The sequence below is a fragment of the Camponotus vicinus genome, unplaced genomic scaffold (assembly GCF_025532165.1).
Source record: "Camponotus vicinus isolate PSW18456_S1 unplaced genomic scaffold, iyCamVici1.0 SCAF_14, whole genome shotgun sequence".
Taxonomy (NCBI): domain Eukaryota; kingdom Metazoa; phylum Arthropoda; class Insecta; order Hymenoptera; family Formicidae; genus Camponotus; species Camponotus vicinus.
In genome coordinates, this window is record NW_028141950.1 from 7,987,762 (window position 1) to 8,013,042 (window position 25,281).

At 31.7% G+C, this 25,281-nt stretch overlaps 1 protein-coding gene across 3 annotated transcripts in view; it reads left to right on the top strand.

Annotated features, from left to right (window-relative positions):
* The window catches only part of LOC145965719 (solute carrier family 23 member 2), an 86,411-nt gene that overhangs the window by 8,360 nt on the left and 52,770 nt on the right, over positions 1-25,281 (top strand). Inside the window, exons 1-6 of one of the 3 annotated variants that reach the window (XM_083089387.1) lie at positions 7,143-7,521; positions 23,808-23,933; positions 24,233-24,390; positions 24,554-24,759; positions 24,831-24,957; positions 25,058-25,178. In XM_083089387.1, coding sequence (XP_082945513.1) covers positions 7,441-7,521; positions 23,808-23,933; positions 24,233-24,390; positions 24,554-24,759; positions 24,831-24,957; positions 25,058-25,178 — 819 coding nt within the window. In that variant the 5' untranslated portion in view covers positions 7,143-7,440. Of the gene's footprint in view, positions 1-7,142; positions 7,522-23,807; positions 23,934-24,232; positions 24,391-24,553; positions 24,760-24,830; positions 24,958-25,057; positions 25,179-25,281 lie in introns of those variants that run through there. The other 2 variants (XM_083089388.1, XM_083089386.1) reach the window with 2 other exon arrangements.

Sequence of the window (25,281 nt, forward strand, 5' to 3'; positions counted from 1 at the left end):
AGAAATTTTTAGACATTGTTACTTCATGAAACTTAGACATTGTTACTTCATGAAACTTTTTACTTTTGTTATCAATAAGATTTCTGTCAGATATATGAGATAGTACCCATTATTATTATTATTATGAATATTATTTGTAAACAATAAGAACATCGTTGGTGCATATCATAAACATAGATCATACAATTACTTTGTCACGATTTTTTAAAGCATTTAATATTTGGAATTATATCAATAAAATTTTAAATATAAAAAATAAATTTATAAATATGTCAGATATTCAAAAAGAACATTAATAATAACAATATTAATAATAACAAATTTTACATTAATAATAACAATAATATCTTACCCAAATTGATGTGCTTTAAAATTATTTAAGTTAGATTGGAATTTAAATTTGTCACAACCTCCAAAAACTATTTTTTATTAAAAATTAATAAATTTATAATCTTAGATATTTTGCATATTAATATTGCACTTTAAGAATTAAAATAGGTTGATGTTTCTCTTTTTCGCTCTATTCGAAATAAATGAACTGAAGAAAATTTTGTATAAATCAAATAACACACTAAAAGATTTTATTTAAAGATGATCAGATTTATGAATATATTTTATTTTAAATGATATTTTATATAAGTAGAAGATCTTTATAAATTTGATGAGATTATATTAGTATAAATGACAAGCTTTTTACTGACTTTGGAAGTTAAATGTACAAAGATATAAAATACATATTCAATATACAGGGTTTTCGAAAAGTCCGGAAACGGTCGAATATCTAAAAAATAAAGCATTTTAGAGAAAAATGTTTCAAATAAAAGTTGTTTGGTTTAAAGAGAGCTATAAAATGGTGGCAATGGTTTGACCTTGAATAGTCGCTGGAAGGTCACATAAAGGTCACCTTGAATTTTTTAAATGGAACACCCTATATATTTTTACACATTATTGTAGCTCATCTCAAGAGCTTTCCAAAACACTATAATTAAGTTAATTTTCATTAAGTACTTTCCGAGTTATAAGGCTTGAAGTAATTTCTTAATTTTACATAAACCGTAAAATATCTTGTAAAATATTCATTTTTCGATTATCTTACCTTAATACTTTTATGTACAAAATAATGAGAGGAATTAATTGGTGTAAAGAAAACACATAATTGTTTCGAAAAAAAAATGTAATTGTTAATTGCAAATATAAGTAATAAATATTCACATACACAAATATCGTAATTAAACCGGCATCAGTAAAGTACAATGAAAATATTGTCGATAAAACTTTTATGAGTTTCTATATACTTATAACACGATAAATCTGAAATATTATTTACTTATTATTACATGCTATTAGATGGCCTTTACATTCCAGACGAGCGTTTTTTTACAGCATATTTACCATTACATTAGTCAAATTTTAATCTTCAATGTGTCTAATTCGGGGGGTTAAGATTTTACTTATACTATGAGTATAGATTATATAAATATAAAGTGTATATAGAGTATAAAGTATAGATTATATACAGGGTGACCCATTTTAACTTAGGCAGCCAAATAACTCGAAAAATAAGCAAGATAGAGAAAAATGTTTTAGACAAAAGTTGTATGGTTTCGAGGGGGCCATAAGATGGTATCATTGGTTTGACCTTGAAGAGTCATTTGAAGGTCACGTGAAGGTCACTTCAATTTTTTTAAATGGAATACCCTATATATTTTTGTACATTCTTGTAGCTTATTTCGAGAGCTTTCCAAAACACTATAATTAAGTACCTTTCCGTTAAGTACTTTTTGAGTTATGATGCTTGAAATAATTTCTTAATTTTACATAAACCGTAAAATATCTTGTAAAATATTCATTTTTCGATTATCTTATCTTAATACTTTTATGTACAAAATAATGAGAGGAATCAATTGGTGTAAAGAAAACACATAGTTGTTTTTAAGAAAAAATATGTAATTGTTAATTGCAAATTACATATTTTTTCTTCGAAACAACTATGTGTTTTCTTTACACCAATTGATTCCTCTCATTATTTTGTACATAAAACTATTAAGGTAAGGTAATCGAAAAATGAATATTTTACAAGATATTTTACGGTTTATGTAAAATTAAGAAATTATTTCAAGCCTCATAACTCAAAAAGTACTTAACGAAAATGTACTTAATTATAGTGTTTTGGAAAGCTCTCGAGATGAGCTACAAGAATGTACAAAAATATATAGGATGTTCCATTTAAAAAAATTGAAGTGACCTTCACGTGACCTTCAAATGACTCTTCAAGGTCAAACCAATGATACCATCTTATGGCCCCCTCGAAACCATACAACTTTTGTCTAAAACATTTTTCTCTATCTTGCTTATTTTTCGAGTTATTTGGCTGCCTAAGTTAAAATGGGTCACCCTGTAGAAATGTGAAGGTAGATTGACTCAAATTAAGAGGAAAGTCTTCTACTGTTTTGCGATCTTCGCAATAATTAGTGAGAAATTAATTAAAAAAAATCGACCAATCTGCATGAGTAGAAGCGCGGCGAGAGTCATCCCACTATAACTTTATACTACCCAGACGGAAAAATTTATCTAATAGATATCTATTAAATGTCTAAATGTCTATTTAGTGTCCATGTTGGATAACTAATGGAACTAGATGTCTAATAAATATACAAAAATCTATATCTCTCGAATAACTACCAGGGATATATTAGATGTGTATATTTGATCCACATATTCATGTCTACTAAATAGCTACCAAAGATATCCTCTACATGTACACATGTTATCTACATATCTATATATACATTTACGTAAAAAAAAACTGGGCATTAAATTTTAACATTCGGTGTAATAAATGATAGTGGATTAATGATGTAGATAAACGGTGTAATAAATGATAGTGGATTAATGATGTAGATAAACGACGGCGCCGCGCAGTTACTGAGCCTTATTGAACGACACGATTAAAACTTTGCTGAGTATAATACAATTCCGTTACTCCCTTTTGTCAAATAATGTACCGCTATTCCCTAACTACTCCGAGTGTTGATGTGTAATTAAGTACTGGCGCTTGTTATGAGGATGTCACAGCTTGCATATCATCGTTAGCTCGGTTGCCAACGTATCCTGCACGTGCTCTTTTTCCTGTGTATACTTGGAAACAACGATTCCCAAATTACTATCCAGTCGCAAAACATTTTTAATACGAGAATAAAATAGTATTAATTAAATATCTAAAAATTGGAATAAATATATATCAATAAAAATCTTATTACATGTAAATATAAACTGGAGGAAACATATACATTACTTCAGTAAACGCAAACAGCTGGGACTCAAACTAAGCAGTTTATATTGGCTAGTAGACAGGAAGTCGCAGCTAACACTAGAAAACAAGCTATTAATATACAAAAGTATATTAAAACCGATCTGGACATATGGAGTACAACTGTGGAGTACAGCTTCAAATTCAAATTTAGAAATACTTCAAAGATACCAGTCAAAAGTGCTTAGAATAATCACTGATGCTCCTTGGTTTGTTACAAACGAGATACTTCATCGCGATTTAAAAATACCAACTGTTAAAGAAACAATACAATCAAAGAATACTGTTTTAAATACCGGGACAGATTAGAAGCACAGCCCAATAGCTCTGCCATTGGCCTCATGAAGGAAAAGAGAGTAGTGCGCAGACTCAAGAGGAAAATACCAACGGATTTACTCATTGTCAGTTAAATTAAATAGTACATAAGCAATAAAGAGCTATGTAGATACAAATATAAGAATATGGCAATGCATATATCTTTTTTGACATTAAATTCATAACAAACATGAATATTGTTGAATGTCCTCCATAGTGACAGCTTGCAATAATATAGGACAGAGCTGTCCACGTTTTGCACTTTTCGGCCGATTTCCATGAGTCAACGCCTATCGCCCCCTCCTTACGTCTCGAGACCTTAGCAACGAGCCATCTAACAACCGTAACCAAGACGCGCGGTCTTGGTTACGGTTGTTAGATGGCTCGTTGCTAAGGTCTCGAGACGTAAGGAGGGGGCGATAGGCGTTGACTCATGGAAATCGGCCGAAAAGTGCAAAACGTGGACAGCTCTGATATAGGATGTAGATAAATAAAAACATGTAAATATATTTTTTATTGCAAGCTATATCTTTTCATATAAATAGAGCTTGAAAGATTAAGTTGAAAAGTTGTTCAATCGATATAATAGAAATAAAATAGAAAATATCATTGAGTTTTGCAAAAAAGAGTATTATTGATTATTTTGAATTTTTACGCTTTATGATAAAAAATTATAAGTACTTTTTTCTTATAAACTACGTAGTTCTTTATCCTTCTTTAAAAAAATATGATATTTACTAAAATAAATTTATTTATATATTTGTTTTAAAAAATATTAATCGAGACGCATCAATATTCGACTTTAATTCTTAGATTCAAACGCAAAAACATATTATTGAATTATGGAGGAGTTATAGAATATTAATATTTTATATTATTAGTATAGAGTATTAATATTTTATATTAATATAAGCTGTAGAGTATCAATATTTTATATTAATATAAAAAATGTGCTAAAAGAGCTATGAGCAAATATATAATTTCCCTATGATATAGGAAATATCTTTATTATAGTTATCATCATCGAACATTTATCATCAATTAATTCGATCAAACGTCATCAAGTTAGATAGGTAAGTAAAGAAATTTTTGTCGAGCAAGACGAGTTGCGCAGCGGATATTTGTAAATAATCGCCTGAAACGAGTCCATTATCGGCTATCCGATTAAAATTGATCGCTTCTCGACGTTTCTCGCATTGGCCTCTCAAGACTTCTCAAGAAATGTTCCGATTCGATCGAACTCGGCCGATCGCTCGATTTCCGCTAGTTATGACACGATCATTAGGACGATCGTAGGTCAGGAAGGAAAAACTGCGGAGCAAAACCGCGCAATTAACAGCTGCCGCGTGATATTTGACAAGCATGAAAATTAAAGATATCATCGATATCAATAATTATAGCAAGCATGACGACAATTTCGTTACGTTATTATATAATTAATATTCAAACAATATTATATTACATAAGTAGCAGAAAAATAATTTCTCTTTTTGTGTCAATGACGAGAAAATTAGATATGCTTAACTTTATTTATATCAATTATTCCACTTCTTTCGATAATATTTATTACGATTATATCGAATGATTCAAGTATTTTGTAAAATCATACATAAAATCCTAGCAATTATACGCGATAAAATAAACTCTCTTGAAATTAATAATATAATTATAATTACATTAATGTTTATGTTACCACGCGTGTCTCATCGCGATTCACACGAGAATGAGAATTTCACGTTGTTCGCTGACAATTATATTCTCGTGAAAAGTATAACAAAAATTTCTTGTAATAATAGCATTAACTTCTTGTCGAGTCAGCTATACTTAAGCGTACTTATCATTAGTGCTTTATTATTATGTTTGCGCTTCGTCCTGGTTTTGTTGAGATTAATATTTTACAACCTTGCTTAGTATCTCGTTATTTTTAGGCGAGTTGATTTTATAATTCAATATTCGACAAGCTGCTATTCCTTCCTTATATTATACAATCAGTTATACAATTATTACGCAATGTCATAAGTGGAATATTAAAAAGAAAAATATGTATTATTAATTGATGTACGATATTTTTTTTACAAACATAATTTGCAAGTCATATACACTGCTCGCAGCAATATGTTCCGATATAATCGCTAATTGCGAAATAAAAATCGCACTTTTTTGCCTTTCCTGTTTCTTCATGCGGAATATTCTGTGGTAAAATTATGTGCATCTGTTACAGGTGATAACATATATAACATGATCTTCTGAGAAAATCATATAAGGCTAGAGGGTATTAATTGTTTGAAATTCTAATTAGATTCACAATTATTAATTATCAAGAGATACTTCATTGACTATTACTATTCATACATATTGATATTGTATTAAGAACTTACGAAATTGATAATTCATGAAATTGATTAACTTTGAAAAATAGAAAATTTTCTATGTATATCTATACAGGGTGTCAGTGAAATTTTAGCCCATACGAAGTAAGGAGGTAGATTGGCTCAAATTAAGAAGGAAGGACTTGTACTGTTTTGTGATATTCGCAATAATTAACGAAAAATTAAATAAAGAATATCGGCCAATCTGCGTGAGTAGAAGCGCGCGGCGACGAGAGTCGTCCCACTGTAATCTTATACTAAGCGCGCGGCGAAGTGATGGGCGGATCGCTCTCCGAGACATGATGGTGGCGTGCGATATATCGCAATACCGCGCCGAAAAATGACCCGTCCTTTTAGTGGCGAGAAAATGATGCGCTATCATTTCCACACCACCTTGCGGTAGATAGCATGGTGCGCTTTTTTTATAGTGGTTTCCCCCATAGGCCTATTCCATTCTCAATTTAAATATTTGTGAAAATTGTTCAAAATGCCGTTACTGTACGCTGAATGTATCGTAAATGTAAAAAATTGATGATGACAGTACCTTTACAAAAATTGATCCGTGGTTGAAAATCCCTCGATAAAATGTGTTACACGTTGGTAATGATACGGACGTAATCCATTACACGTAAAGCGTGATGTACCGCGTATCGCGAAAAACCAAATTCATGTGCCACATGACGCACGCTAGTTCCAGGATTTTCATAAAATGCTTCAAGAATCCTTTCTTCATCTCGTACACGAAGACGCACTGCTGGACCGGTTATCCCGATATTATGTACGATACCCAGTTTCACATAATTATTGCACAACTCGTAAAACTGTACGTTCACTTGGCTTTCGTGCACGCCCGGAAAATCATTCCACGTAAATTACGGCCGCGCGATAAGTATTTTCTCCCGCTAGCCCCTATGCCACAATCATATCCGTATATTCCTGCAGAGTACACTTCATTTTCACTATTAATTTACTACGCGAACACAAGATTTTTACTAAAACAATCACATGTCCGCTCAGCTGTAGTTGCATGCTGCTGGCGTATGCACTCTGGCAACAGCCTGCGACAGCTGAGACAGTTTTAGTAAAAATCATGTGTTCGCGTAGTAAATTAACAGTGAAAATGAAGTGTACTCTGCAGGAATATACGGATATGATTGTGGCATACGGGCTAGCGGGAGAAAATATGATACTTATCGCGCGGCCGCAATTTACGTGGAATGATTTCCCGGGCGAAAACCAAGTGGACGTTTTTACGTGTTGTGCAATAATTATGTCAAACTGGGTGCCGTGCATAATATCGGGATAACCGGTCCAGCAGTACGTTTTCGTGTACGAGATGAAGAAAGGATTCTGGAAGCATTTTATGAAAATCCTGGAACTAGCGTACGTCATGTGACACACGTATTTGGTTTTTCGCGTTACGCAGTACATCACTCTTTACGTGTAATGGATTACGTCCGTATCATTACCAACGTGTGTAACACATTTTATCGAGGAATTTTCAACCACGGATCAATTTTTGTGAAGGTACTGTCATCATCAATTTTTTACATTTACGATACATTCAGCGTACAGTAACGGCATTTTGAACAATTTTCACAAATATTTAAATTGATAGTGGAATAGGCCTATGGGGGAAACCACTATAAAAAAAGCGCACCATGCTATCTACCGCAAGGTGGTGTGGAAATGATGAGCGCATCATTTTCTCGCCACTAAAAGGACGGGTCATTTTTCGGCGCGGTATTGCGATATATCGCACGCCACCATCATGTCTCGGAGAGCGATCCGCCCATCGCTTCGCCGCGCGCCTAGTATAAGATTACAGTGGGACGACTCTCGTCGCCGCGCGCTTCTACTCACGCAGATTGGCCGATATTCTTTATTTAATTTTTCGTTAATTATTGCGAATATCACAAAACAGTACAAGTCCTTCCTTCTTAATTTGAGCCAATCTACCTCCTTACTTCGTATGGACCAAAATTTTCCTGACACCCTGTATATATGACATACAGGGTGTCCCATTTTAAACAATACGCTCAAATATCTTCGAAACGGTGCGTTAAATAAAAAAATGTTTCAAACAAAAGTTGTATGGCTTGAAGGGGTCCATCAGATGGTGGCAATGATTTGACCTTGGAAAGTCGTTTGAAGGTCACGTGAAGGTCACCTTCAATTTTTTAAACAGAACTCCCTATTTTTTATTACTTATTCTTGTAGCTTATCTCGAGAGTTTTCCAAAACACTATAATAAAATATTTTTTCATTGAGTACTTTTCGAGTTATGAGGCTTGAAATAATTTCTTAATTTTACATAAACCATATAATATCTAGTAAAATATTCATTATTCGATTATCTTACCTTAATACTTTTATGTATAAAATAATGAGAGGAATCAATTGGTGTAAAGAAAAAACATAGTTGTTTAAAAAAAAAAAAATGTAATTGTTAATTGCAAATTACATATTTTTTCTTAAAAACAACTGTTTTTTCTTTACACCAATTGATTTGTCTCATTATTTTGTACATAAAAGTATTAAGGTAAGATCATTGAAAAATGAATATTTTACTAGATATTTTATGGTTTATGTAAAATTAAGAAATTATTTCAAGCCTTATAACTCGAAAAGTACTCAATAAAGAAATACTTTATTATAGTGTTTTGGAAAGCCCTCGAGATAAGCTACAAGAATATGCAATAAAAAATAGGGAGTTCCATTTAAGAAATTGACGGTGACCTTCACGTGACCTTCAAATGACTCTCCAAGGTCAAATTATTGCCACCATCTGATGACCCCCTTCAAGCCATACTACATTTGTTTGAAACATTTTTTTATTTAACGCACCGTTTCGAGATATTTGAGCGTATTATTTTAAATGGGACACCCTGTATATAATATTTATGTGTAACCTTTTGCGAGCATATATATACAGGGTGTCCCTGAGCATGAGCTCACGCACTTGTGAGGAGGTACAGCGCAGTAAATTAAATAAAGAAATCCTATTCCATGTAACGATTTTTGTAATAATAATAGAAATATTTATTATTGAAATCGAACGAATGAGAGAAGCGCTCGACCGCTCGAACTATAGCACGGCCCACCGTGTCAGACATTGCCTGCCGGCGCGCGGCGAGGGGAGGGACAGCGCGCCGCTACCACGGTCTTACATACAGGTCTGGAAACTCAGGCCTTTTTTAGTGGTGGGGGAGGTCTCACTTAGTGTGTCCGTTTTTCGACTAGAAGTCGCAATACGAGCGAGAGAGACAGAGATAGACGGCAGTAGTCGTTCTCTCTCTAACATATGTCTAAAATGATAACTTCTAGATCGCAGCGAACCTAGCAGGCAAGCCGTGAACTTCCGAAAAACGGACACACTAAGTGAGACCTCCCCCACCACCGGAGTTTCCAGACCTGTATGTAAGACCGTGGCCGCTACCCGTGGTTACCGCTATCACCATTTTCATGTTTCACTGCATCGCGTCAAAGCTCGCCTCTCGCGTCTCATTTCTGGGATTGTTTGCGATTATAATTACTCTAATTAATTTATGTATGATAATAGATATGTATAACACAATAAAAAACGAAGCTGAATTAGATTTAGATGCTATAAATAAGATACGAAAAAGAGAGAAATGTAAGGAATCTATCGTGAATTTATGATAAGTTTTCGATTAATTTATTATTTACAATTAATAGATAACAGCTTTTTCTATCGATTTCTTTTGCTTGTTTTGCTTTCTTTTGCTTCTGTCAGGGCTGCAACAAATATTCGTATAAAAATATTCGAATATCATATCATATCAAAATAAACCATCCATTAATATAAAAATGATACAAGAAGCATTTTCCGTAATATACTTTTCAATATATGACATAACAAATATAATTTGCAATCGTGTGAAAAGAGAATCGTGCTTCATTCATATCATTTTTCAAATAAAATTATTTCGTAGCAAGGAAACATACTATCGTTTCCACACCACCTTGAGGTAGATAGCTTGGCGCGTTTTTTTTTTTAGTGGTTTCCCCAGTAGGCCTAATCCACTCTCATCATTTAATGCAACAAATCCTCAAAGTGCCTCCCTCGTGCTTGTAAGCAGCGTTCAGCTCTTCGAACTATTTGTTGCGTCGCTCGGTGTGCCATATCTGGCGTGATATTATTAAAGGCTGCTGGCCAAATCTGGGGAACAGAGTGGTAAATAATCTTGTATATTAAGAAATCTTTTTTCTCTCGCACTATTCTCATAATATTTATTGCCGATTTTTAGATCGGCCCATATTTTTTTCCGTCTCGATGGACAAACGTACGCGGAATTTATTGAAAACGAATTGCCAAATCTGTTAGAAGACGTTCCACTCCGTGATCAAGAAACAATGATGTTTCAGCACGATGGAGCTGCCGCACATTATCGCCGACAAGTACGGGAAATTTTAAATACGCGCTTTCCGGATAGATGGATCGGTCGAGGTGGCCCAATCGTTTGGCCGGCACGGTCCCCAGATTTAAACGTGCTAGATTATTTTGTTTGGGGCTACATAAAAGCGTTAGTAGAGCACACACGTGATAGAAATGAAAATGAGGCACACGAAGCGATTATAGCAGCCTTTAATAATATCACGTCAGATATGGCACATCGAGCGACGCAACAAATGTCAATTTCAATCATAAACATTATTAATTTTAATTAAATCTAATTCTTTGCCGGAATATTATCTTAAATATTTAGACTATAATCTTTAAATTTTGGTTTTTTATATTACATTTTTATTATAATCGAGAATATTATGAAAAAAAGAAAGAGAAAGAGAGGGATTTTATTTCTAGATTTATTAGCTGTTAACTATTAAAGAAAAGATTTGTGAAATAGTGATTAATTTTTGTATATAATCTTCATCAATTTCAAAGAAATCTGTGGTTTTTTTGGTTACGCGTTTTAATGATGTGTAAACAAGATAAACGAAAGTGGAATTAATAGCAACTCGTAATTGCGTCATTTTAATATTTGTCGAAATCATGCGCGTAATAAAATTGTAATGTAAAAAAGATTCGATCGGTCGTGAATAATCCTGAAACATTGAAACAAGGCGTGAAAATGCGATCTATTTGTGCATATCGGCTGTATACGGCCTTCGCCGAGCTAACAACTTTTTTATGAGAGAATTGCATAATGCGATAAATCTTATGCGAATATTTAATCTTAATACGTCGAGTAAGATGGAATGACAAAATCGGGGAGAGGTATGTTCGCGGAAACTGGCCTGTAACTAACTCTGTATGGTGAGGTTTATCCGTTTTAATTTATTATAGGCGTGCAATTACATATGGATTATTGCATAAATTACACCTAGATCTATTATATAAGTTAAACTTGTTATATCATAGCAGTCGATGAGAAAAAATTAATAAGATGAATGATAAATCGTGTTTAATTATTGCCTGTATTTGTGATTCGCATTGGCTTTTTCGACTCTTCATATAGAAATAAAAAATAAGATCATGAACACTCATTATAATCAGTATTTATTTATTAATTAAATAGAGAATACACAAAAAGATTTCTTGTTAATTCAGAATTTAGTTAATCGAATATAATTTTGAGGAGGGGGGGGGGAGATTGATTGATTGATCGATCTTTATTAGCTTTCTCAGATATTTGTGTAGTATACAATTTTAAATTACATTAAATAATATATATTTCTTTAACATTCGCTTAAACGGTTCGATCCCTTCACAATGTTTCATTTCGGCTGGTAAATCATTATATAATTTCACTCCTTCATAAAACATACTCTTTTGCGCACTTCTTGTTCTGCGAAATTGTATTGCAATATCTCCGGCCTGTCGCATTTTTCTTTCACTTACATTTCCTACTATTTCTAGTCTATTTCGTAGCTCTGTCAGCAAATTCCTTACAATCTTAAAAATAAATAAACATACATTATAGTATAGCCTCTGTCTTACGGACATAAACTGCAACGCTTGCAGCATATGTTCCACTTTGGTATACCTATCACATTGTAATATAACTCTCATTGCCCGATTTTGCGCTACTTGCAATTTATCCAGCTGTGTTTCTCCCATATCCATTAATAACGTTGCACAATATTTGTGAAATGAGGTGCTATGTGTGATTGCCTTATATACAATACATCTAGTATATGCCGATATACAATTTCCTATTCTATTTAAAAAACTCGTCTTTTTTCCTATCTTTTTTAACATATAGTCACAATGATCTTTAAATCGAAGTTTATCATCAATAATTATTCCTAGGTATTTCATTATCTCTACTCGTTCCGATTATCTCAGTTCCGTCCAAGCATTTCAATACAATATTTCCTTTCAGTTCCTTTCTTACACTCCTAACTATCATATATTTCGTTTTTCCTGCCCCCTCCATTCATTTTCAACTTATTTATATTCATCCATTTTCTACCATATTAAATGCCATATTCATTTTTGACTTTAACTGCTCACTATTTTCACCAGCTACATATATTAATGTATCATCCGCAAACATTTTTATACTACATTCTTCAGGGCAAATTTTAATTATATCATTAATATATACAATAAATAACAAGGGTTCCAGTACACATTCTTGCGGCATTCCATAATCAGTGGCAATTAATTTAGACCATTTATCGTTGAAACGAACCTGTTGCGTTCTATTATTTAAGTATAATTTTAACCATCTAAAACCTTTAATTCTATATTGATATAATTTTTCTATTAATCTTTCTCCATCTATTGTTTCGAAAGCTCGTTTAAGATCCATAAATATTACTCCAACCATTTTTCCTTTGCTAAGTATTAATTTCCATTCGTCAACAACAGTTTGAATTGCCGTTTCACACGAATACTGTTTTCTAAAACCTGATTGATGTTCTGTTATATTATTAGATTCCAGATACATTTCAATTTGCTTCTTTACCACTAATTCTCATATATTGGTATATATTAATATATATATATATATATATATATATATATATACAGGGTGGCCCATTTTAATCCATCCAGTTGAATATCTCGAAAACCAAGCCAGGGAGAGAAACATGTTTCAGACAAAAGTTGTTTGGTTTCGAGGGGGCCATAAGATGGTACCATTGGTTTGACCTTGAAGAGTCATTTGAAGGTCATGTGAAGGTTACTTCAATTTTTTTAAACGGAACATCCTATATATTTTTGCACATTCTTGTAGCTTATCTCGCGAGCTTTCCAAAACACTATAATTAAGTACCTTTTCGTTAAGTACTTTTTGAGTTATGAGGCTTGAAATAATTTCTTAATTTTACATAAACCGTAAAATATCTTGTAAAATATTCATTTTTCGATTATCTTACCTTAATACTTTTATGTACAAAATAATGAGAGGAATCAATTGGTGTAAAGAAAACACATAGTTGTTTTTAAGAAAAAATATGGAATTGTTGATTGCAAATTACATATTTTTTCTTCAAAACAACTATGTGTTTTCTTTACACCAATTGATTCCTCTCATTATTTTGTACGTAAAAGTATTAAGGTAAGATAATCGAAAAATGAATATTTTACAAGATATTTTACGGTTTATGTAAAATTAAGAAATTATTTCAAGCCTCATAACTCAAAAAGTACTTAACGAAAAGGTACTTAATTATAGTGTTTTGGAAAGCTCTCGAGATAAGCTACAAGAATGTGCAAAAATATATAGGGTGTTCCATTTAAAAAAATTGAAGTGACCTTCACGTGACCTTCAAATGACTCAAGGTCAAATCAATGGTACCATCTTATGGCCCCCTCGAAACCAAACAACTTTTGTCTGAAACATTTTTCTCTCCCGGGCTTGGTTTTCGAGATATTCGACTGGATGGATTAAAATATATGGGCCACCCTGTATGTATATATAAATCCTCTACATTAATCATCTCAAAGTTTTCTATAAATTCCTGTATTTTCAATAATATAAATAATTATTCTACCCGTATCTCTAGACTTATCAATATTTATAGATTTCACTATGTTACTAATACTTTGTATGTAATATACACTCGTCAACAAAATTATCGCATAGGTAATTTCATGTCAAATTTTCGCATAACTTCAAATAAGTATAACTCCGTCAAAAATGGTCGTATTTGAAAAATTTTTTTTTCATTTTCAAGCTTAAAGCCTCTATTTTGAAAATCATTTGTCAGATTTAGAATTTATCCTCCCCCCCTCTCGTCATCTCCTCAAAAGTAAGGACGTGTTACGTCTCCAAAAAATTGCATACTTTGACGCATTCCACGGGGTGGAATAAATTTTTTTCGTAAATTTCATGATAATCATCGTAAAATATGGACTTTTATGTGTGAATTAAAAAAAAAATTTTTTTTGTACGATTTTTTTTCGCGGAGTTACGACATATCAAAGTTACCTATACATTTTTGTTCATTTACTGCCAGCATTAGCATTACCCGATGCGCACCACGAGGAGGTTGCTGGTCGGATTTGGCGCATCGTGTGTGTGTGTGTGTGTGTGTGTAGAGTGACAGCAGAGATAAAGATCCTACGGTTTGTCACTTCCGTAGCATTTTTTGACTCCAAACCCTCTGTTGGGATTCAGAATATTAAAAAAATGATTTGAAATTAAAATGAGAAATAGTGTGTGCGTTTACTGCATTTATTAAAAGTATTTCTATTACATATATGAATTATACTACAAGATATTCTCAGTATTTGCTATTAATTAAAATAGGCGGACATTAGAGCATTCTTAGTGTATACGTTAGTATATCATAGTATGTATCTCGAATGTTCTGAGAATATATGCATTGTACTTTTGCGATATTCTTCGAACATTTTCAGTATCTACATGTGCTGTTAGGGTAACTAAGTTCTCGCCGCTTTTTACTTGAAAAATGCATTTATTTCAATAAGAAAATGAATATATTATGAAAAATTAATATATTAATCAAAATATAATTCATTGTTTTCTATGACTTTTTCCCATCTTTCTTGCAAAAGTTGGATTCCGCGACGATAGAAACAACTTGTTTTTTGAAGCAATCCATTGATCGACTCATTTTTTGACTTCTTCATAATTGGAAAAGTGTGTATCGGCGAGGGCGTGTTGCATTGATCGGAAAAGATAGTAATTCGATGAGACCAAGTTTGGAGAATAGACTGAGTGCGGGAGAACTTCGCATTCGAGATTCAACAATGTTTTTTTACGATTCTTGCAACATAAGGTCGCGCGTTGCCATGCAAAAGAATCACTTTACGTCGATTATTGGCCTTTTTCGCATCAATTCATCGTTCAATCGATATAATTGTTGTTGGTAGCGGTCAGCTGTGACTATTCCAGATATAAATCGATGAGCTTCAGCTGCAGTTTTATTTAAATCAAAGTAGTAAAGAAGTACATGCCGGAAAAACAACTTATCACGTTCCATTTTAAATCGATTCAAAAAATATCTCTTTCACAAAAAATGAATCTTTGCGCATTCAGTTTTATTGACAAATGCCTAACTTCACTACATTTACAGCTGAAGTCATCTAATTATGAGCGGCGGAAACTTAGTTATACCCCTAATAAATAAAAGCATTTAATTTAATATCATTTTTTATGTATTATTTTAAATCGCATACAACATGAATGTTAAATACCTAAGTAAACATATGAAAAAAACATATGATATAAATATTTCCTTTGAATGATGTATAATGTATTAGAATTTATATTTAGGTTTTTCGATTATAAAAAAATGGATATTGATCTATTAACACATAGTGTCGATTATTACATTTTGTAAAAAGAATTATAATTTTATGTTATATAAAGCTATTATATGTATAAATATATGTATATCATATAATGTATTTTTTATTATTTCTTAGTAAACATTATTTGTAGTATTAATATAATATGGAAATAACATATAGGGTGTTCATAAACATGTGGGACGCATTTCAAGAGCGGATAATAGACACAAAAACAACCAAAAAAGTTTATATAAACATATGTCATATTTTACATCCTTTTCGAGTTACAGCCATGTTTGTGATTCATACTTAATTTCCACAACAGTCATCACTTGTATAATATAAAACACAGATATATAAATTACCTATACGACATGAAACACACACACTTTCTCTCTCTCTCTCGTAATATATATCATAATATATTAGTTAAACGTTACAACGGTAATGTAACAGCAACATATGAATATTATGCAATTAATGTTGTTATATAAGTGTTCTTCTTCATTTGGCCGTTATATAGCAAAACCAGATTTATCTAATTTGTATTCAAATTTTCACAAGAAAATGCATTTAAAGCTTATAAAGGATAATATTAACATAAGATTCAAATCTTATCTTTGTTTGAATTCTGATATAATTCCTATAAGAGATTTAAAATATTAAACAGATTATTTGAAAGTGAACGGTAAGTGGGAAATAACATATTATATAATAATAATACTCCATTTGAAGCAAAAATCGGGTAAATTAAATCATGAGTCTTATAAATTAAAAATATACAATTCATTTTGTCTATTTAATTACTAATTCTAACATTAATTTTATACGAACCAATTCTATATACTTATGACAAAACAACGGTATAACATATGTTACATTACATGTTACATTACAATTACAAGTAACTGGCAACTTATCTCCGTCGGTATCATTTATATTATAATATCTGTAATGTTTAGTTTATAATAGATTATGTGCGCATTTTTGTCATGTTACAATGACATATCATATTTGATTTTTATCGTTTTTCTGTCATTGATTTTGAATATGGCCTGCTCGGTTTTTATTGCAATTTTTTTCTATCGCACAGTATCAGCAGCTTATGTTGGTAGAAAATAAATAATGCGGACATAAGTGGATAAGAATCTGTTATATAAAGTCATGATTGGATCTGCTATCACACTGCTGACATGCTGCTAGTATTTTATTATCTGGATGTGTATTTGAAACTCTGAACTATAAAAAAAAAATATGGTTGATATGCGTGTACATAAAATATTCTTTTCTTTTCTTATCACATTATCAGTACATTGCATATAGCATCAATCATATGAGCATAATAAGTACAGGTTATTCAGATATTCGAGGATAATGAGATTACAGCATAAAAATGAAGAAAAATTAAATAATAAAAATTAAATAATAAAACACGTCAGACATTCTTTATTCCAAAAAATAGTTTTCGAGATATAGAGATTTAAAGTTGGCTAATTATAGATTATATTTAAAATAACCTATTCGTGTATCTTATGTACGTTAATATTTATGATACATGTAGAATTCATGAATAATTTTGAAATTTACAGTATCTTTAGCATTTAGAAGATTGCGCGGTTGGATGCCTCATTCTGTTTCTCTCTCTCTCTCTCTCTCTCTCTCTCTCTGTCTGTCTGTCTCTCTCTCTTTCTCCCTCTCTCTCAGTCTGTCTCTTTCTGTCTGTTATCATTTATTACCAGCTTAAGTACGTCAATTAACTAATTAAAAAAGATAAATATAGTGTTACAATACTTTTATTACTGTTGTTACTGATTTTGAATCTTGCAAACTTATGTGCCAATATGAATATACTATAATAAATTATATTTTTTAATATTTGTGTAAGCTTTTTGCTGATATCCTCATCAAAACATTATTTAAAACCAAATATTATGATTGTATTGATTATTTCTGGAATAAAATAATTGCAATTTTTAATATTAAGTAAAAAACATTAAATAAATGATATATGAATATCAACATAATTATCGTATAGCAATCAAGCCATATTAAATATAGTTTCCTAATTAAAATTCTTTCTAACTAAAGTTCTTTCAAGCAATATATGCAAAACAAGTTCAGAATACAAATATTTGTTAGAGAATGATATAACTAAAATTGTGATAATTCTTATATACTTGCAATTTTAACAATTATTTATTTAAATTCATGTATTAGAAATGAAGGAGACATCAATTAAAGAATCATAAAACATCAATTAAAATTCAAAAGTATATAAGATAAAATTTAAAAGCAATAGAATTTTAAGATTGTTGTAACAGTATTCTCATATCATATATATTTGTTCAAATTTTAAGCAAGGAAAACAAGAGGCATTGGATTGAATTTTATCAATGAATTTTAGAATAAAATTTTATATATATATACAGGGTAGACCATTTTAATCAATACACGCGAATATCTCAGAAACACTGCATTAAATCGAAAAATGTTTCAGATATAAGTTGTATGGCTTGAAGGGGGACATAAGATGGTACCATTGGTTTGACCTTGGATGGCGTTGTCAAGGTTAGAGCAAGGTCACTTTGGATTTTTTAAATGGAACTCCCTATTTTTTATTATATATTCTTGTAGCTCATCTCGAGAGCTTTCCAAAACACTATAATTAAGTTAGTTTTCATTAAGTACTTTCCGAGTTATGAGGCTTGAAATCGTTTCTTAATTTTACATAAACCGTAAAATATCTTGTAAAATATTCATTTTTCGATTATCTTACCTTAATACTTTTATGTACAAAATAATGAGAGGAATCAATTGGTGTAAAGGAAATAGTTGTTTCGAAGAAAAAATATGGAATTGTTAATTGCAAATTACATATTTTTTCTTCGAAACAACTATGTGTTTTCTTTACACCAATTGATTCCTCTCATTATTTTGTACATAAAAGTATTAAGGTAAGATAATCGAAAAATGAATATTTTACAAGATATTTTACGGTTTATGTAAAGAAACGATTTCAAGCCTCATAACTCGGAAAGTACTTAATGAAAACTAACTTAATTATAGTGTTTTGGAAAGCTCTCGATATAAGCTATAAGAATATCTAAAAGCATATAGGGTATCCGATTTAAAAAGTTGGAGGTGACCTTCACGTGACCTTCAGGTGATTCTTCAAGGTCAAACAGATTGCACCATCTTATGTCTCCCTCGAAACCATACAACTTTTGTCTGAAACATTTTTGTCTTAAACTAATGGATTTTGAGATATTTCAGTGCGTAGATTAAAATGGCTTACCCTGTATATACAGGATGTCTGGAAATTTTTCGCAGTCCCTAAGTGTCAAGATAGATTAGCTCAAATTAAGAAAGAAGGTCTTTGTACATAAAAGTATTAAGGTAAGATAATGGAAAAATGAATATTTTACAAGATATTTTATGGTTTATGTAAAATTAAGAAACGATTTCAAGCCTCATAACTCGGAAAGTACTTAATGAAAACTAACTTAATTATAGTGTTTTGGAAAGCTCTCGAGATAAGCTATAAGAATATCCAAAAGCATATAGGGTGTCCTATTTAAGAAGTTGGTGATGACCTTCACGTGACCTTCAGGTGATTCTTCAAGGTTAAACAGATGGCACCATCTTATGTCTCCCTCGAAACCATATAACTTTTGTCTGAAACATTTTTGTCTTAAACTTATGGATTTTGAGATATTTCAGTGCGTAGATTAAAATGGCCTACCCTGTATATACAGGATGGCTGAAAACTTTTCGCACATCCGAAGTGTGAAGGTAGATTGACTCAAATAAAGAAGGAAGGTCCTCTACTGTTTTGCGATCTTCGCAATAATTAAAAAATTAATTAAAGAATATCGGCCAATGCGCGTGGCTAGAAGCGCGGAGCGGCGAAGACGGTCTCACTGTAACATAATGGCGGCGCGCGGCGAAGCGGTGATTGGGAAAGGGAGGAGCCTTCGCCTCGCGCCTACTCATCGCTCCTCCCCTCCCCAATCACCGCTTCGCTGCGCGCCGCCATTGTGTTACAGTGAGACCGTTTTCGCCGCCCCGCGCTTCTTGCCACGTGATTGGCCGATCTTCTTTAATTAATTTTTTGTCAATTATAGCGAAGATCGCAAAACAGTAGAGGACCTTCCTTTTTAATTTGAGTCAATCTACCTTCACACTTCGGATGTGCGAAAAATTTTTAGCCACCCTGTATATACAGAGTGTTTGACAACTTTTTGCAAACCCGAAGTGTGAAGATTGGTTCAAATTAAGATGGAAAGTCCTCTACTGTTTTGCGATCTTCCTAATAATTAACAAAAAATTAATTAAAGAAGATCGGCTAATCTGTGTGAGTAGCAATGTGCAGTGACGAGAGTCGTCCCACTGTAACCTTATACTAGACTCGCGGCGAAGCGATGAATGGGCAAGGAGTGGTGAGTCTGGGCCCCACTCCAAAACATGATGGCGGTGCGTGGCGCTTCAGAGTTGCGTTGGTAAGTAAGCCCCGTCCACTGCTTCGCCACGCGTCAAGTATCAGGTTACAGTGGGACGGCTTTTCTCGCCGTGCGCTTATACACGCACGTATTGGCTGATCTTCTTTAATTAATTTCTTGAAATTTTACGGGTTTTTTCAAAATGGATTTTTTTAAAATGGATGATTTAATGACTTTTTAGTTCGATTTAACGAGATATACTTATGGTTTTTTTTGGTGGATGATAGGACGGACACTCTGTATACGTGGCTAGAAGCGCGCGATGACGAAGACGGTCTCACTGTAACATTGGGTCTGTTCTTTTTAGCTGTACTGCTGCACTAGTGCAATAAGTTGGAAAGAGACAAACATACTTTCTTTCACTCTAACTAATTGCACTAGTGCAGCAGTGCAGCTAAAAAGAACAGGCCCATAATGACGACGCGCGGCGAAGCGGTCGTCGTGATTGGGGAAGGGAGGAGCGAATGTGTAGGCACTTGGCGAAGCGGCGAGTGGGAAAGGAGCGGTGGACGGACTCTCTTAACCCTTTTGTACCTGCGGCTTTCCCAGAAGAGATGCGTTTCATATAAAGACAGTTTTATAAGTTTTTGGGGATGCTGATTCCAAATTTACCAGTTTTATAAGTTTTTGGGGATGCTGATTCCAAATTATTTACCATCAAAATTTAAATTCAAAATGGCAGATTTAAGATGGCGACCATGAAGAGCTTAAATATCAATATATTTAAAATATGAGCTTGGATTTTTGTTTTAAATATATATTATGGTTTTTCTGAATGAACACGCACACACACATTCGATTCATGGCGTTGTTATACATTTTTTTTGCAAGCCGCGCATCTGCCGCGAGACTCGGATGCCCGTCGCACGTGTCATTTTACTTCGCATACATTTTGATTACACCCAGGTAACACACGGTCGTTTTATATACGTTTCTTAAACGTATCCAATATTTTTTAACCGTAAAGCATTAATAAAAAAACGTTCATATAGAAACGCTTTTAAAATCATAGTTAAGGAAATGTATTTTTCACGTTTCTATAGACAAAATAAAAACTAGTTTTTATTAATTTCAAATTAATTTTAAGTTATATATGCATATGTACATATACATACACATATACATACATACATATATGTATATATATATATATTTATATATATATATATAATTATTATGAAAACTATATTAATTTCTATTTAAAAATATATGAATAAGATCACTAAGAATCAGTATTTCATTGATCTCTAGTAGAAACGCTTATTTTTTGTTACTTTATCTTATATCTCATTAAGGATGTTTTGTACCTATTTTCAAAATATTGAGAATTTAATGAAAATTGTACAGAATGTTCTTACATATGTTTAGAATCTTCAGTACAATTTTTAAATCGATTCACTAAAGCGTTCACAAGTTATAAGGATTTTAATTTGCATCGAATTAACATGTGTTCTTATGGGAAACGTATAACCACGTCGATTCAAATGACAAAAACACATGGAAATAATATTCAGAATTTGTTTAAAATTTGCAAAAGTGTAGTTTAGATACAGAGGAAATATTTGGTCAAATAATATTATACAAGTACTAACTGGTTAAAAAGATATTAAATATAATTCAATTAAATTAGCCATGTATCTGACACAAGGCGAAATTCTCTGTGAAAGTTTGGCAACATCGCATTCGGCTGAAAAGAATGAGAGAGACGGGAATAGTGTCGAAGCATGTTGAAGCTGTATACTTAGAGCAAATTACGAAAAAATACTAATATATATATACGAACTAACCTTACACCTCGAGCAATTTCTGAAAATCTGTCAACCTACAAATGCGTATAAGCCATCGACTGATATAAGCAGTATAGGCTTCGTGTGTAGAGCGCGAAGTCCGGCCAACTTACGAAAAATTACAACGCTGTCACATTTCACGCTCGCCAGAGACATGACAAATTATTAAATTTATTAATTAAATTGCTATAAATAATGCATTTTTTTAATTAATAAATGTTTTAATATTTATTCTGACACTTTAAACCACTCAGTATCGTTAAATTATTTTATTCTCACAAATGAAATTTCGTGTTGTCAAGTTGAATTTGAGGTATCGTCACTGCCAAAAGTTAATCATTTCGATTAACAAAATTCGAAATATTTCAGTAAAAAGGCAATAAATATCAAAAAATACATCTCCGCACTGTAGCTAAGATCAAATTGTAATATTCCACGCAATTTCTCATACTCAAAATACACCAAAAGTGGATATATTCGTCAATATTGATTTTCAGCTACTTTTTGCTGGGATTGTACATACAAAACATCCTTAATTATAGTCAGTGGAAGTAAAATTTCACCGCAAAATCAGTAATCGCTAGTTCGTTTGTTTACCGCTACGGTGCGCTATTTTTTCTCGTACTTAAGTTTTAGTCTGTTTACTGTTTTCAGTGATAATATACTGATTCATTTTTAGAGAGTGTGTATGAATGCATTATTTTATTAATTCCATAAAAAAAAAACTTTTAATGAATAAAAGAAAAAAATGTATTTTAAACGTATTTTAAACATTTTTTAAACGTTTTTTTTATTAGAAAAGAAACGTATCTCTTAACGTTCTTCAAGTGGACATTTTGACCAATCAGAAACGTTTTCAAGAGTCGGTTATAAAACGTTTCGAAGAAACATTTATGAAACGTTTTTGAAACGAATATGTGCTACCTGAGCACATATAAACTATTATATTTATCATAATAAAGGTGTAATCACACTTAAATAAAACTTTAAGTTTATTATTAGCGCATAAATTCTATGATTTTTCAATATAATATACGGTTATTCTTCACTCTCTAAAAGTTTGATTTTTTGCAAAGTTTAGATAATTATATTTTATTGTAAACATTATATTTCAAAGTGCGCGGTTTTTTTTACATGTAGCTTGAACCGTCTTCTTTAAAACAAACCAAGGTAAAAGTCGATAGGATTATTTGTTTAAAAATTATGATTTTTTTCGTAGGTGGGACATATATGTCCCGGAGGTACGAAAGGATTAAACATGGCAGTCGCGCTTCTAGCCACGCGTATTGGCTGATCTTTTTTAATTAATATCTCGAAATTTTACGTGGTTTCTTGCAAAATGGTATAGGATTTTTTAGTTTAGTTTAGCGAGATCTACTTATGGTTTTACTTTGTCGCGATATAGCTGGAACTCCCTGTATGTATATTGTTTTGAGAAAATTAAAAAATATTCTTTTACAATATTATTCCGTAATAATAATAATATATATATATATAAATAATCATATATAAATAATATGTGAGTTTTGTTTAAAATAAGATAAAATAAATTTTTATAGGATTAATTTTTTAAAGGTATTAATAATTTTAGATATATTATATAGATACTAAAAAAAATGAGACTACTGTATATCATCATAATTTTTATATCGCATACAAACAACCTGACATGTTTTATAAACGGTCTTACAAAGTGCCCTTATCTATTTTTTAATAATGTTTGGTATTTTGTGTTTTGTATTTTAATGATATTTACAATATGACATTTTTATTTGCTATTTTTTGTTTTTCTAGAACACACAAAATTTGACGGTCATAACGCCCAAAAAAACGACGAACAATGAAAACAGAAATCCTAATATCACCTATGGCATCGATGATATACCGCCGTGGTATCTATGTTTATTTATGGCATTGCAGGTATATAAGCATATATTATACACTATCAAAAATGATAGTTACAATTAGAGTTGAAATTATGGTTGGAATTATATTAGAGTAAAAATTATTTAAAAAGAAATAAAACATTGTTTAAAACAAACATTGTTAATTATTAATGTTTCAAATGTTTCATGTTTATTTAATGTTTCAAATATATTTATACAGTGTTGAAAAAATCACGTTTAAAACAAAAAAAAATATAATGTAAGATATATAGAATATATTTATACATTTATATATTTTATATGATATGTTATTTAATAATATACTCTATACAGCATTACTTAACTATGATTGGCGCTATCGTTTCTATTCCCTTCATTCTAACGCCAGCCCTTTGCATGACTGAAGATGATCCTGCAAGGAGCCATATTATTTCTACGATGATCTTCGTCACCGGTTTGGTGACATTTATCCAGACTACTATAGGATGTAGGTACGTATAATCATTATCATATAAAATAGGTAAAATTGATTGTTGCAAAATGACAATTATACACGGATCATTTCAGTTCATGTAACAATAAAATTTTATATTAATTAATCTACTGGAAAAATATCAACAATAATATTTTATGTGAAAAAACATTTTGCATTAGATTACCATTGGTGCAAGGTGGCACTATATCGTTTTTAGTGCCAACTCTAGCGATATTGAACCTGCCGCAATGGCAGTGCCCCATGCCAGAAGTTTTAAATCAAATGTCCTACGAGAATCGGACTGAGCTGTGGCAAATTCGAATGAGAGAACTGTCGGGTGCTATTGCTGTTTCCGCTCTGTTTCAAGTAATCATCGGATTTGGAGGTGACTTGAATCATTAAATCTATCATGCATATAATTTTTTTTAAAGTGAGACATTAAAATTGTGTATTTAGGTATCGTTGGGTATTTGCTGAAATTTATAACTCCGTTAACAATAGTGCCGACGGTTTCATTGGTTGGGCTCTCTTTGTTCGAAAATGCAGCGGATGCTGCGTCTCAGCACTGGGGTATCGCAGCTGGGTACTATCTCTCATAATTTCTGAAAATACTTAAAAATATTTTAGATAGATTATTATTATAATCATTCAAAACATTGAAAATATGTTATATATATTTTTAGAACAATAATACTGCTAACTATATGCTCTCAAATAATGGTTAATGTGCCATTTCCATTTCCAATATATCGCAAAAGTCAAGGATTTCATATTATCTGGTTTGAACTATTTAAACTTTTTCCGGTAAGTATAAAGTGAAAAATATCTTTTGAAATTTGCAATGATAACATGAATTACTGTGATATAGATGAAAATATTAATTTTATTGATTGTATTTTTTGTTGTA